This window comes from Prunus dulcis, chromosome 4, assembly GCF_902201215.1.
Source record: "Prunus dulcis chromosome 4, ALMONDv2, whole genome shotgun sequence".
Classification (NCBI taxonomy): Eukaryota; Viridiplantae; Streptophyta; class Magnoliopsida; order Rosales; family Rosaceae; genus Prunus; species Prunus dulcis.
Window position 1 is genome coordinate 13577412 of NC_047653.1, and position 15719 is coordinate 13593130.

The 15719-nt window shown below is 37.9% G+C and overlaps 2 protein-coding genes across 2 annotated transcripts; one reads left to right on the forward strand and one right to left on the reverse strand.

The window, feature by feature from the left end:
- Positions 1–3156: 3156 nt before the first annotated feature.
- LOC117625432 (ankyrin repeat-containing protein At5g02620-like) lies at positions 3157–9383 on the forward strand. Its single transcript, XM_034356985.1, has 3 exons — positions 3157–3775; positions 7725–8248; positions 8748–9383. The coding sequence occupies exons 1-3, from the start codon at positions 3157–3159 to the stop codon at positions 9381–9383; spliced, it is 1779 nt and encodes a 592-aa protein (XP_034212876.1).
- Positions 9384–10129: 746 nt separating this feature from the next.
- Positions 10130–12940, reverse strand: LOC117626603 (protein FATTY ACID EXPORT 6). Its single transcript, XM_034358355.1, has 3 exons — positions 12625–12940; positions 11608–11695; positions 10130–10446 (listed from the first exon to the last, which is right to left on the reverse strand). Exons 1-3 carry the CDS (start codon positions 12821–12823, stop codon positions 10374–10376), a joined length of 360 nt encoding a protein of 119 aa, XP_034214246.1. The 5' UTR covers positions 12824–12940; the 3' UTR covers positions 10130–10373.
- Between the last annotated feature and the right edge of the window lie 2779 nt (positions 12941–15719).

A 15719-nucleotide genomic window follows, 5' to 3' on the forward strand; every position in this document is an offset into this window, starting at 1 on the left:
ATCGATACATAACACAATTATGGAGAAGAACATGGTACTGGTTCTTATAGTGCAGTGAAAACTCTGTTCATGATGGCAAGTTTGGCTTGGAATATAATTTCAGCTGTTTGGTAGTGCAGCGATAAGTACCTCAGCTGTTTGTGTTTAGCTGTTTGTACACACCACCCATTTGGTGAAATTAAGGAATGATGGTTTTCTATCATTGGACTTGGTTTGTTTAATCAATAAAAAACTTCATTTCATGGCAATTTCCGCCTAGTTTGTAAATACATAGGTTTCATGTGTCACAAATGTCAAATGCATGAAGACACATATTATCTTTGTCATGATTCTGAACCCCAAACGCGTGCAAGACAAATTAGGTTGACTTGATCCTTGCTAGGTATTTAGAAAACATCACATTGATGCCTTGTTGATTTCACTTTTTGTTGTTTTTTGTATTCTGGAATTAGATAATGTTTTTGTGACCAATAAACTCTACAAAGACTAATTGTAATCACTACTAAAAAAAGTGGCAACAGTTACCATTATCTGGTGACATTTGTGGCCGTGACAAAAGGCATATTAGTCACATTTTTTGACTTTTTTGGTGACTAAAAAGGCTTTTAGTCACATTGTTTGCTTTTTTTGGTGACTAAAGCCTTTAGTCACTCCCACAACAGTCACCAAATGTCATCAAATAATGATGACTGTTGCCACCTTTATTTTCGTAGTATCATCGTTACATTGTAAGATATTATATGGGGAATCTAGGGTTAGCCGAGAAGTTGATTCCCTGGAGAGTATGGACAAAAGGGTACACTTAGGTTCACTGAGTATTTTACCCATTTTCTGAAATAGAAGTGTAGGACTCAGTTGAATGTCCATTCAAATGAAACCTTTTTTATGCATCTAATTGCTGCTTTGATGAGAAACTGGGGTTACTTCACTTCACATGCTCTGAAAGCCTTTTCCCCCTCACCAGTAAAGAAGAAATTTTTAGCTAAACAAAGAAAACAAAGCAAAAGAGTCCTGTCTAACACTTGGGTCGGTCCTGCGCTCCCGTGGATTCGATTAAAAGTACACAATAAACAATGAATTCAAGGTATGAAACAAGATTTGAACTACTTTCAGAAACAAGTTATATGTTTCAGTATCTAGAGTTGCAATTTTGTGCAGATAAAATCCAGTCATGAGAGCGCTGAGCCAAACTGAAGTGGTTTTAGTTTCAGGAAACTGAACATATGTTAGGAGTTCCAATTGAAAGGTTTTAATCTTAGCTAAACTATAGTCTACAATTTCATGAAACAGAAAGGTTGAGTGAACTCAATTCAAACTTCTGAATTATGATGTGAATCAAGGGAAACTTGAAAGTATGATTTCTCAATAGCACTGATTGTAAGGTGCTACAAATATATGGGACCTGAAACTCTGTTAAACTAGATTCCTCAAAATGGTTTGAACAGAACAGATAAACCTTGTTCAATCATTCAGGTGAGCTTTGCTTGTTTATTGAGTGGGGACACATGATTCTAGTTTGTCCAGAAAATATGATATCCAAGTGTATGTATTTAGATGAACATTCAACTGAGCCAAGTATCCCAAATATTATTTTTCATAAAATTTAATATAACATTTGTTGGATGAACATGTTAAGACTCAAAATCCCACATTGGAAAACTAGTATATCACAGAATGTTTTAAGAGCTTATGGGCGCCCTTTCCTTCCAAGTCGGTTTTTAGGGGCAAGTTCTACCCATGGATTCTTACAATATTTATAGATAGAGACTTGTAGTATGCAATGTAAAGGAGACCAAGAAAATTGGAACAGAGAAAAGACAAAGAAAATTGGTAGAGATTATGTTATTTCCGATCTCATATTAAATTCTTTTACTAAGAGTAACCAATAACTCATATCTTGAAAAGTGCTTTGATTTAATGGCCTCAAAGGTGTTACATTTGTGTTAACAACATTGTTTGAACATGACCTGTATATGATATAACTTGTGACCAACTAGCTTTTAGTTACAATATTGTGAGAATGTGAAGGTAAAAGTTCTATATTGGAAAGTTGAGAACTTTATCAATGGCTTATAAGGAGTTGGACTGCTCCCCACATGGCCAATTGGTTTATAAAGAGTTGGACTGCTCCCCCTAACGAATCGATTTTGGGATGAAACCTTAACTTCCTTCAAATATTAGAATAAAAGTCTCATATTTGAATCCCATATTTCTATTTAATAAACAGAAGTTCATAATATAATTTGAACCAATAATGACGCTACAGTGATTTGGAGGTTGGTTGTAATACTTTTCACATTGTGGTCTTAAAGTATGGTAAATATAGTCTGACCAGAAATTGCCAAGAAGATGATGTCCTCTCCTCGAGGGAAAAGCGACATGAAGAAGAGAAGAAACTGACTGGAAGTCTCCCTTTAATTTAGTCTTCAAGGCCTGAATTAAATAGATATATAATCAACTAACAAACTATTTTTCTGTTTGTTCCATTGCGCGAATTTAGTCTTCAGGTCGCTCTCCCTAGAAGACAGGTCAAAAGGTATCATCTTTTTGACAAATAACAAAGTTTTGTGCACGCTTTCAAAGTTCTTCGTTTAATAAGCCATATTATTTATTGGTATACAATTGAAAATAATTACAGTGAGAAAGTTTTTATTTTATTTTTTATCAATGGGTGAGGAAAGTATTTATCATCTAGCATTTATTAAGTTACTGATACCGATACACCTTATTTCTCAATAATTTTTATATAATATGAAGTATGTTGAACTTTAATATATAGAAACTCTTACATTCTTGTCAACGTTCGTATGATATGTTGGACTTTATTTTTGCATGTGTGTTAAACCGGAAAGAGAAGTATTTCCTTGCAAAGATGAAGGCGAGCAGTGTGTAGCTTCCATTAAATTACCCTACGGAACTTTCCGCATCATTTAATTAGCTTTGCTAAAATATTAAAAAGTCATTTTTGTCGATTATAAAAGTAATAATAAAATAAGTCATAATAGCTTATGGTTTTCTTGCCGATCTCCTCCTATATATAATGAAGGGGTCTTTAAACGTAGTGTTCATACAATTCCATTGGTGCTAGCTAATCAAGTACTCAACTACCTTGAGAAAGCTTGAGAGAAAATAGGTTGGAAGCTAGAGCCAGGAGCCATGGATCCTTCTGTGTATGAGGCTGCAGAATCGGGTGATGTTGGTTTTTTCAGAAGAGCTGATGCATCAATTGATCTTCTCTATCAGAAAACCCCAACTCACAACAGTATTTTTCATATTGCAGCTGAATACAAACAAATACATTTCTTCAGAGATGTCATAGATGATCCATCTTTGCTGTTTTGGGCTCCCAATAAGAAGGGCAACACTCCTCTCCACGTCGCTGCGAGAGTAGGGTGTGATGAAATTGTCAAGCTCCTCATTGAACACGCAAAGAAACTTCTGCATATTGAAGGACCTGACGAGGAAAGAGGACCGACTGACGGTGAAGCTAACAAACTACTTCGAATGACTAATTTTCAAGAAGATACAGCACTGCATGTCGCTGCCAGATGCGGTCACGTTGAGGTGGTGAATTTGTTAATGGCTGAAGATCCTGGATTGTGCTGTTTGATTAATTTTAGTAAGGAGTCCCCCTTATTCTTGGCTACTCGGCATGGCTTTCCACTCGTAGCTCGTTCAATTGTGAACGAGTGTCCAATATCTCCTTCTTTTAGGGGGTTTAACGGTGTTACAACTTTGCATGTAGCGGTAACTTATATGGATGAAGAATGGAAAGGTAAATTATGGATTCCGAGTCTCTACATTTAGATAGTTTGTATTTATTCGTATTTCATTAAATCTTGATCGTTGCAATAATCTAACGACTTAAAATATGACACGTCAAACTCCAACTTAACATCGTTAAGTCTTCTCTAAAAAACACCGTTAAGTCTAAATAAAATTAAAAATTAAAAACAAATAATAATAAAAACAGCCACTCACCTCCAACAACCACCTATGGCCCGCCCAAGTTCCCAACCCAAGTCCCTCTTCACCACTAGCCAACCTCTCCTCTCTCTCCCCCTCCTTCTCTCGTTTCCCTCTTGTGTTCTCTGTCTCTTTGCCGAAGCTTTATGCTCAATTGATTTTTTCATAGAGGAGCAAATCATATGTTGGAAAAGAATGGAGACAACGAACTGTGCACCATCCCCTTTATCCTTCCTAATAAGTCAACCCCAACACCCGCATACAAACCCGTCAACAAACAATTAACCTTCTGGGAATCAAAATTTAATATGAAACCCTATAATCTCTTTTCAATTATAAAACCCTAGTATGTATTTTTTGTTGTTGAACATAATTATAAAACCTTCAATTTTGTTGTTGAACATATTTTCATTTTGATAATATTTGTTTTTTTGTTGCATTAATATGTATTTGTTTTATTTATGTTAAAATTTATTGAAAATTAGTCGATGGAGCTATGAACTAGTGTGGTTTATATGATTCAATGCATACTTTTATTTCTAGAAAGACTATATAAACTGTAAGTACAAAAAAAAAAAAAAAAATGCATTAAATTTTACCTTAAACCCTTTATGACAGGACCCGACCCAATTTCCACTTTGAAATTCGAGCCAAGTCCTGTGCGTGTTCGACACCTGGCAATGTCGGGCACAAATGACCTTTTTACCCTTCTTGTCTCAAATTTTCTATAAAATTCCCTTAGACTTCTGCCGAAATTTCGGCAGAGTTTCCCCTGTTTTTGACCAATTCCAAATTTTTTCACCTGTTAAACAATCAGTACATCCAACCCAACAGCCAGAATATGTCAAGTAACAGATCTCAACTCCATTTTTCCACTAATATTAGATATCAGAGCATACTCTAAAGTTTTCAAGGTTTCAAGGATTTTCTACAAAACTCTACCTTGGCGCGGAAGCTAAGATTGGCCCGGTGGTGGATCCCGCGTACTTCTACGGCCTGGGGGTGAAAACAGTTTGAAGATGTGAGTGGACCAAACATAAGAATTCTTGAAAACAGTTTAACAATCATAATAACCCCCACTATAAAAATTGTTAAATAAACTGAATACGTACATTCCATTTAAAGCCTACTAAACTCAAAGCATTCCATGTAAATCATAATCAAGCTCGATAAATTTTATTCAAAAGCACTGAAATCAAAGCTTGTATAAAACACTGAAATCAAACTTGTATAAAAGCACTGTACTCAAACCTTGCATAACTGAACAAAACTATATAAATGTATCAATGCCTGAAAAATCAGAGAAGCTAGTATAAAATAGCTGAAAGCCATAACTGTATAAAAGAGCTTAAAATTCTTTAAAAATTACCACCTAATTGTACCCCTGTCTTATCCGTCAATTCCCTGGCAGGACTCGGGCGTCACGCAGGCTACCCGAGCCGCAAACTGGCGAAATCAGGGGACTATGATCAATCTGTCCCGCCGGCAGATTCCTCGATGACACCAAGTCAACTCGAGTCGCTCTGGCAGGATGCAGGGGACCGTAGTCAGACTGATCCGCAATCCTGGCAGGTCTCGGGGACACAGAGTCAGCCGAGCCGCAATCCTGGCAGGTCTCGGGACACCAAGTCTGCGGAGCCGCAAATCCTGGCACTCACGGTCCGAGCGTCCCCGAAACTCGTGAGGCAAGTCAAGTGCACTGACTGAACTATAATCAGACTGGATGTCCGTAGACATCGGTCCGACTCGGGGTAATCACCATAAAGAAAATGGGTACAAGGTGGGTTTAAAATAGATTCCTTTAGAAAATCCGATTAAAACTGAAATCTCAAATTGTGCTGCTGTCTCATCTGGTTTCAACCTCAAACTCTGTTTCTATAACTTATAAATAAGCAGCACATATTTATAAAACTGTTACTGTACTGATCATGTTCAGAATCGAAATACAACTTACTCAAGATCAAATAAAGAAACTTATTCAAATAAATTCATTTCTAAAAACTTATTTATATAAAATCAATATAAACTCATTTATAAAACTTATTTATATAAAATCACATCAAATCATTCATGAAATCTGATTTATGAAAGAAAGTCCACTCACAGATGGTCCGAGCAAATTTGGACCCTTTGAAGGTCTCTTTTGCAATCCTGTCGGGCTCCTGGTGCCTGATTACCCATAAAGATTAAATTAAAAAACTGCTGAATAAAAAGAATTTCAACTAAACGCCCTGCCCCCAGCTCCTAGAAATACGTGTACTCGTTTCAGGTTACTCCTATGCCCACATTAGCTTTTTAGACAGTTAGACCGGCCTTAAGAGACCCGAAACCTTAATAAGTGATAAGCTGCCAAATCGGCCGATCCGGGACCCCATGGGTCCAAGGTCTCCGATGGCCAATCTGGGCTCCTCTTAAGATTCCTTACAGAAAAGGAACCATGTTCTGCGATTTTGGTCCGAAACGGACGGTCGTATTAGCCCAAAATCGCGTTATCACTTAAAACCCAAACCCTAGCCCCAGGGTTCACGATTCCGGAGTATCCGGGACTCCGATTCGCAATCCGTTGAATTCTACACGATCCTCACATCATGTAGACCGACATATCCGAAATTCAGCGCGATCCGACTATTTAACGACACTGCACCCACGGATCGCGCGATATGGAAAATCCGTTCGGGGTTCAAACGGACTCCGAATCGAGATCTGCGAAATCCCACACGCTCGTGACGACACGAGGGTCACAAAACTGCACATAATTACATCACTACCCTCGCCCACGAGCTCCAGCACGCGCGGGCAGCTTTGGGTGTCCAAAGCGATTTCGGGTGGCCGAAAAATCTCGGAACCAAGACTCCAAACCCCTACCCTAGGTAAAACACCCCATTTGGAGTCACTTTTGTTCTTGGACCACCCCCAAAAAGTGACCAGAAATAGTAGTTTCGAAGGGCCGAAGTTTCGGCCAAACTTCAAGTCGAAAATCGAACCCCTTAGAGCTAAAATCGATCGAGACCCATATACCCATCAGCTAGAACACGAAAAATAGCTGAGAAACCATACCTTACTCGATCGATTTGGTGGAGAAACGAAGGAGAATTTTGAGCTGGAAGTTTGGGTAGCTTCGGACGAACCTCCGTCGGAAAATACGATTTTCCGGCCAGCTCAGGGCGGCCCATTGGGTGGAGGTTGGTCAGGTTGCGACGGCGACACGGAGGCGGACCCGATGGTATCCACGACGGAGATCGGCTCGGCCTGTGGTGGCCGGGCCGTCGCTTGGAAGGCGAAGGGTCGCACGACCCAAATCGCGCGGAAGGAGAGAGAGAGGAGAGAGAGAGAACTGACGGGGGAGAAGAGAGAGAGCGCTATAAAAATCTGACTTTTTGACCAAATTACCATTTTGCCCTTCGCGGTTTTTAGACCATAATTTCTTCGTTACAGCTCCGATTCGAGTCTACTCCGTGTCTACGAACTCATTTCGCCGCGCTCTACGCAATGGCATAAGCGGAATCCCCAAATTCTTTCTCGATTAAAAAGTCAAATTTTCCCCCATTAAAATATGCGAGGGCAAATTGGTCTTTTTGTTAAAAGATATTTTCCTTACTTTTTAGATATTTTCTTTCTTTTTTAGATATTTTGTTTTGGGTTCTTACACTTTAACTAGCCCACTAGTTAGAAAATTCCTAGTTCTGGCATTGTTTTGTAATATCTTCCTCTCATAATCGTGTTCGTGTATCTAACTTTCGTATAAATGATACACTTAGGTATTGTGGAGACTATGGTGTCGAAATATCCGGATATAATAAAAAAGGTTGATGATGCACTTAGGTGGACTTCCTTACACTACGCAGCATTTGGAGGGAACCTTGAAGCAACTCAACTGTTGATGCAACGTGATAGTTCTGTTTCTTACATCTTGGACAAATCTGGAATGTCAGCTCTCCATGTCGCGGCCTATGCAGGCCACACCGATGTTATGGAAGAGATGATTCGGTGTCGGCCAGATATTTGTGATTTGGTCAATCATTATGGCGAAACGGCTCTACATGCTGCAGTTTTAGGTGGACGAACAAATGTCATCATGCATTCACTGAACGTGTCTAAGCTTGCAGTACTAATAAACGAAGCAGATGTAGATGGAAACACTCCGTTGCATCTGGCTGCCATCAAGAAAAATCCTGAAATTATAAGGGCGTTGACAGGCGACCCTAGAGTGGACAAGATTGCTACCAATGGGAAATTCTCACAGGCCTACAACATTTGTCTTAGCCAGAATATTGGAGAACAGGTATATATAACGAATTTTCAAGGCTATATTTTCATAATTTCATAAACGAAACTAGATTAAGTTGTTTAAGGTTTTAGAGTTATATTTGCCTCTCTAAATTTTTCAACGTGACAAACGAAACTCCATAATTCTTCACTATCCACATTTATTTTCCTTATGTTCTCTCTTTCACATAGACGTGGGTTATGTCAGTTAGCCATGGTTGTGAGCTTACCTTTTGCACCTAAGTTCTAATCCCCCTTCTTGAATTAAGAGAATTGTGTTTGTTTCATACCGTGCATATTCAATTTAGGCCTGGAGGAGCAAGTTGAATTTGGAGTCCAGTTTGTATTGGCTGGAAGATGTACCAATTTGGCTTGATTCTCTTATTCAAGCTGACATTTATGTATCTTGTGTTTTCTGTTGAAATAATAAAGTCTTTCAAAAACAAAAAAAAAAGCGGCCAGGTTTAAAAAGCATTAATTCAGACAAATTTCATTGTGCTTTCTCTATGTTTCAGGAAATCTTCGGCAGTAGTAGTCCTAGGGTTCTGGACAACCTAGGCAGCTCCATTGGTCTTCCATATTTCCATGGCCAAATCAGACGTGATTTCTGGAATGTTCCCGAGAAGGATACCATTGAAGGCGAGAAAGAACACGAGCAAAGACGTGGATCCAGACTCCTGATAGCAACGGTTGTTGCAAGCATTACATTTCCAGCAACTTTCGTCGATACTGGAGCATCAGGAAGCGATGGAAGAGGAATAGCGCTTGAAATGTTTTATTTCTTGAACCTAGTATCCTTCCTTTCCTCATTTTTGGTGATTTATAATGAAATAGTAGGCAAAAACTTGGTGATGCCAACCCATACAGCTTCAGAGGTCATTCGGATTTCCGTCTCAGCAATGTTAGTAGCAAATATTGTGTGGTGGTGTGCAACGCACCACGGAGACACCAAATTGAGTCTGCTTCAAAGTGTAGATTTTATAGTCTCTCCGACAATTATTTTTCTTGGCTTCAGTTTTCTGCCGGAACTCACGGAAGCATTGAGGACGAAAGTAAACCAAAAAAAATTATACAATAGAGGTTTTTCATTTTCTGCTTGGTATGTATTAGCTTATATAAGGAAGAAATTTCAGAAGCCACACGCTTTGTAAGACAAATATATATATATATATATATGCGTGTGTGTACTTTCCTTTTTTCTTTAAATTATAACATATTCATAATTGAGTGAGTATATTGTAATATGTTTTGGTTCCCAGCCACTGTTAATTAAATATTGTATGCTTTGAGTCCAGCTCACATGATTTTGCTACAGAAACCCAACCCATGTTTATTTTCTCTTTTTCTTCTGTTTTTGTTGTCAAAACTGCTACATGCACATGCATGAACTCGTATGCTTTTTGAGTTTCCCTATTGTATGGTTTGATTCTTGATAATAAAATGAGGTTCAATCAAATCCCATTTGCAACCAAGAAAATACCATTTGCTGAGTATACCGAAGACAGAGTAAGGATCACTGGACGTGCCCCGAGTTAGGATCTTCTAAACTGAAAAACTGTTACAGGGGACACAGTTGAGGATCACAGAGACAGCAGGGGAACCATCCGCATCCCTATTAATGCCCCCAAGCCAAGATAAAGGGGATGCAGTATTCATCTACAAAGAGGAGAGAGTTTGTCAAACTTCTCTGTAAAACTTACTACGGGTCGATTGAACCTTGACTTGAAAACTTAGGACTCGTTTGAATGCCCCATTGAAATAAAGCCTTTTCATCCATCTAATTATTGCTTTCAAACAAACATTTCTAATTCAATTCATGCGTGAGGTTGTTCTTCTGCTCTCAAGGGATTTTCCCTTCACCAGTGAACAAGAAGGTTGGTTTGGTACACCAAGAAAACAAAACAAAAGGGTCATGTCTATCACTGGAGTTGATTTGATTCGATTAAAAGTACAGTAAATGATCAATGCAAGTTCAGAGACAAGGTTTCGACAAATTTCAAAGACAAGCCATCTCTTGTTTTATACCCAACCTGATAACATAGTATCTAGCACTATTGGATTAACATTGAATATGGGCATCTGGATCGGTGTGATTTTAGTATGTCAGTTTATAAGTAGTCGAAATAAGTCCTCACACACCATCACTTGGTCTTGGCTGGAATATGGTTCCCTCCAGTTGCAATTTTGTAGAGATAAAATCCAGTCATGAGGGCACTGCAACAAATGAAGTGGTTTTAGCTTCAGAAACTTCAGATATAAGTCATATTAAGGACAACCTATAAACATATATAACTGAGGAGTTCCAAATGAAAGCTTTTAATCATAGGTATACTCCACAATTAGGGACAATGACAGAACACTGCAATTACAACAATACGCTAACTAAATAACTTTATAATTTAACATATGTGAATTGCCAGCCTTCCTGCAAAACCAAACAAAAAATAGAAAGACCCCTTTCCGTTCCTGTTTAAGTTTAACCATATAACAGGAGGGAGATATAGATTCTACTCCAACTCTCATTACTCTCCCATTTCCCATCCTACCTCTTTTAGAGACCATAGAACCCCTTCTATTCTGCAAAGATAATAGATGTAAACACAAGAAAACAGATACGTAGGACGGGCTGAATCCAAACTTCTGAATTATGATGTGAATCAAGAAGAAGTCAAGCAAGTATGATTTCCCAATGGCACTGATTGTAAGGTGCTACAACATATATGGCATCTGAAACTCCTTTCAACTAAATTTCAGAAAATAGGTTTCAATAGAACAGATTAACCTTGTTCTATCATTCAGGAGAGCTTCGGTCATTCAGTGAGCACGGACACATGATTCAAAATTGTCAAGAAAATATTATATGTATTTGGATTAACATTCAACTGAGCCAAGTTGTACCAATAATTGATGTCAATAAATTTAAAGACCTATAAATAGCCCATCCTCAACAATCTGCCAGTCTTTGACAGAACTACTTTACAGTTACATGTCTTTGGGAACATAACCTACCATCCCAAATCTACTAACCACAAGAAATATGTACATGCCTTAGGTGCACAGACTCATTACCAGCACAGTAGTAAAAGATAACGTTTGTTCAATTCAATCTATGCCAAAGCCAGCTAGCGTGGATAAAGAAGATATTCTAAACATCATATTGAATTTGTTTTTTGGAAACAAAATACAAGGGCTGCAATGTAGGAAAGCAGTCATATGCAGCAATAAATTACAACCAGATGCACAAGGTACATAAAGTACTTCTGATGTTTATAAACCAACAAACTGAACCATGGCACTCAAAACTCAGATGCAGTAGTATGAGGAGGTAAAAAATTGATAAACAACCATAAAAGGGCACAATGAATCTGAACTTACCTGATGCCAGCAACAACACCAGCTGGCATGAACTTAGAAGTTTGCACGTACCGCTGTCCCATGACCCACGTGAGAATGGCAGCACAAACTGTTTTAAGGTACATGAATCAGTTCCAAAACAAATTTTTCAGAGATTGAGCATCAACGTAACAGTGAGCAGGATGAAAAAAGAAAAATACGAAGAAAAAGAAGAACAGAATGCAAACTCTCTCTATCTCAATCTCTTCACTTCTTAAAATTCTTGAAATTTTGAAAGGCAATCACTGAGCATATTACACATAAAGTACATCTTTCAAATCACCCTACCAAGTTTGCAATCAATAATAGATAAAACTTTGTAGTTATATAATATGAAAAAATGTTACTTAAAGTAAGCCTAGATATGAACGGAGGAAATTCTTTTATATGAGTTGGGATCCAAAACTTTAGGACTTTTTTGGTGTCTCCAGCATTGCTCAATGAAGAAATGCCTAAATCTGTTATGGATGTATGCAACTCATATCCGCAGACAAACTATAAAGATTCAATTAACAAACCTAGAAACAGTTTTCAACAGGAAATAAGCTGAGGCTTCCAATCATGGAAAAGCACACAGCTTCCAAACCAGTAGAGAACAAAATAACAATCTTGAAAAAAAATCCACATTTCCTACATATCAGAAAAGTCAATGCTATCAAATGAATCAAACTACAAAGCTAACACATTTTGTGATCCATTAATGTTCTTTAAGAACTATCTCAAGAAAGAAACAGAGACCCAGATAACCTCAACAAAAGAAAAAAGTCACATTTCCTGGATATCAGCAAAGTCAATGCTATAAAATTAATCAAACTGCAAAACTTGCATATTTTGTGATCCATTAATGTTTTTCAAAGCATTATCTCAAGAAACAAAGACCCAGATCATGATTTAATTGTTTTTCTTTTCACCTTAACTTCCTTTAATTTCAGTGCAGCATCACTAACACATCTGGGATCCAGACCCACCAAAATTCTGAAAGCAAAAAAAGAAGCCTACCCGTTTCAAGAATCAAAGCAGGGTACGAGTTCTTCTTCCTCTCAAAGGCTTTGAGACTGAAATAGCCGGCAAGAGTGAGAAGCAATCCAATGCCCACACCTCCAGCCAAAGAAGCTGTGCTCCCCTTCCTAAAGTACCCAAATAATCCTCCACCGATCAGCAGCAACCCGTACGGGATCGTGAAGCAGAAATCGTGCATTTTCTCTGAGAACTCAGATTCTCGGGAAAATCACACCAGTTTTTCCCTCACAAATAGAAGAAACAAAAAAATTTAAAGAAAAGACTTTTGGGTTTATCTTTAGTTTATTTTTTTTGGGCCTGAAATGTCATAAACTACCAAATATTGGCGCGTGGAAGACAGTTGGTCAAAAGGCTAATGTGGCCAATCATACCAACTCCACAGTTGCTGCTGAAGATAAGCCATTGACTGAAGACATTTTCTGTATCAAATTAAAGCAGTTGGATATGCCATGTGATGAGTCTCATCGCATTCAAGTTCGATTTTATTTTTTATTTTTATTTTTATCCTCAAGTTAGGAAGGAGAAGGGAGTGGGAGTAAACTCACACACGAATATAATAGAAGAAAAATTTGTATGTCATCGGAAAGTATTGTTTTGTTATCTCATTCAATCACGTTATGTTATATGAAATTTTTTATTATATGTGGAGAAACATAATTAGTTGAAATAACAAAATAATGTTATTTCCTTGACATGCAAGTTTTTTTTTCGCTTTTGTACCATTAAGGAATATTCTTGACAATGTCATGGTGGGTTTTGAAATTATGCATACTGTCAAAAGGAGGAAAGAAAAATGGTAAGCAGGGAGCTTTGGCCATTAAGCTGGATATGGCTAAGGCTTATGACAGGGGTGGAGTGGTGTTATATTGAGGATGTTATGGTACGTTTGGGATTTGCACAAGAATGGGTACGGCGAATAATGGATTGTCTTTCGACTGTTTCCCTTTCGGTGTTGTGGCATGGAATTTCTTTTGGTCACTTCAGTTCACAGAGGGGTTTATGTCAGGGCTGTCCATTATCCTCTTATCCTTTCTTGTTTTGTGCTGAAGGTTTTTCTAGCTTGCTCCGTTTTGCTGAGAGGAATGGAAGTTTAATTAGTGTCTGTGCCGGTCGTTATGCTCTTCCAGTTACACATTTATTATTTGCAGATGACAGTTTATTATTTTTGGAGCAAACTCCAAATGTGTGTGTCACATTGAAAAATATCTTTCAAGTATTTGAGAAAGTAACAAGTCAGGTAATTAATTTTCAGAAATCAGCTTTGTCTTTCAGTCCAAATACTTCTCTGGACTTCCAACAACTAGTGACTGATTCTTTACTCATTCCGGTAGTGGTTTTTCATGTTCATTACGCCTACTCTGGCTGGTAGGGGAAGAAAGGAATTATTTCGATCTGTTAAAGATTGTGTTTGGCATCTTCTCAATAGGTGGAAAGAAAAACTTCTTTCTCAAGCTAGCAAAGAAGTTCTGATTAAATCTGTTATCCAAGCTATTCCTTCTTATCCAATGGGGGTGTTTCAATTACCCAAAAGTCTATGTAAAGAACTCTCTTCTCTGTGTGCGAGGTTTTGGTGGGGAAAAACTCATAATCGTCATGGGATTCATTGGCTCAAATAGGCTTCTTTATGTAAGCCAAAAAAGTTGGTGGCTTGGGCTTTAGAGATTTTGAAACAATTTAATAAGGCTTTGGTGGCCAAACAAGGTTGGAGGCTTCTCATCAACGCAAATTCTTTTGTGGGCCAGGTGTATCGTGGAAGGTATTTTCCTAATGGTGATTTTTTGAATGCTCCATTGGCGAATTCTCCTCAACTTATTTGGAGATCTTTAATTTGGGGTTGGGAATTGTTGGCTGCTGGTCTTCGTTGGAGAATAAGAGATGGTTTATCAATAAAATTAATTGAGACCCTTGGTTGCCTCTGCCGTCCTCTTTTCGGTCTTCTTTGCCACCATTTTTTGAGGATGATGCTACTGTTCACTTCTTAATAGATTCAGCTGGCTGGTGGAATTTAGACTTACTTCTGCAATCTTCTGGAAAAGAAGAGGTTATATTGATATGCTTCCTCTGTTTTGACTAATGACAAGCTAGTCTTCTTTGTTTTTCTGAGTTGGGGATTATGGAGCTCTCGTAATGATCTTTTACATTCTGGCCGAAGTATTTCACATCTTTGTCTTTTGGCTCGTACCCGGAAGATTGTTTGGAATATCAACGGGCTATTATTTTATGTCTTCTCATGTTCCAGCAACTAATATTATGCGGCATTGGTCTCCACCTATTGGTAATTTTGTGAAGATAAATGTTGATGGTGCTGTCAATTTGCTATTTGGCTTTAGAGGTTTAGGGGTTGTAATAAGGGATAGTATGGGTGATTTAATGATGGCTGCCTATAAAGGTCTTCATGGCACATTTTCTCCTAAAGCTACTGAACTTTATGCGGCAATTTTGGGATTACAGATTGCAAGTCAAATGGGGCATCGTTATGTCATTTTGGAAATGGATGCTAAAGAGATTATTATGAATCTTCAAACTTCAGAGCAAAGCTGGTCGGTGAAGGGTGCTTTAGTAGATGAAGTCAGGGGCCTTTTTAACCGTTTTGTTCATATTTCTTGTCACTTTGCTCCTCGGGAGTGTAACCAGGTTGCTCATCTTTTAGCTAAGCAAGCGATCGACTTTCAAGTGTGGTTAAAGGATGGTCCTTTATGGATTTCTGATGTTTTGGCCTATGACAAATTATTTTCTTAATTTAATTTTATACTGAATGTGATGTTGTGGTACTCTTTTTCCTTGACCTATTTTCCCTCTATTTGGGAGTTTTTAAAGGCAAGGTTTTAATGAGGTCACACTTGTTACATTACTAAAATCCAGTTTCTTTTTGTACTCTAACATTGTTGTTTCAATGAAGTTATCTCACTTTGATCCAAAAAAAATAAATTAACTTAGAATAATTTAAACTATTATTTGCATTTTTTTAAATTAAAAAAAATTGTCAAACCAACCGTAGAGACTCATTAAACGACGTGTCGTTCTCCATATTTAGCTACCCGTCGTCTTATCACTGATTCTTTTCTTTTGTTTCT

What these genes read in the sequence shown, in the direction of transcription:
- LOC117625432 (XM_034356985.1), top strand. Translation starts at nt 3,157, where the DNA reads ATGGATCCTTCTGTGTATGAGGCTGCAGAATCGGGTGATGTTGGTTTT. An exon ending in TATGGATGAAGAATGGAAAG is followed by an intron (nt 3,776 to 7,724) that starts GTAAATTATGGA and finishes TGATACACTTAG; the next exon opens with GTATTGTGGAGACTATGGTG. An exon ending in GCCAGAATATTGGAGAACAG is followed by an intron (nt 8,249 to 8,747) that starts GTATATATAACG and finishes TCTATGTTTCAG; the next exon opens with GAAATCTTCGGCAGTAGTAG.
- LOC117626603 (XM_034358355.1), bottom strand. Translation starts at nt 12,823, where the DNA reads ATGCACGATTTCTGCTTCACGATCCCGTACGGGTTGCTGCTGATCGGT. An exon ending in TGCTTTGATTCTTGAAACGG is followed by an intron (nt 11,696 to 12,624) that starts GTAGGCTTCTTT and finishes ACCTTAAAACAG; the next exon opens with TTTGTGCTGCCATTCTCACG. An exon ending in GGTGTTGTTGCTGGCATCAG is followed by an intron (nt 10,447 to 11,607) that starts GTAAGTTCAGAT and finishes CATTTGTTGCAG; the next exon opens with TGCCCTCATGACTGGATTTT.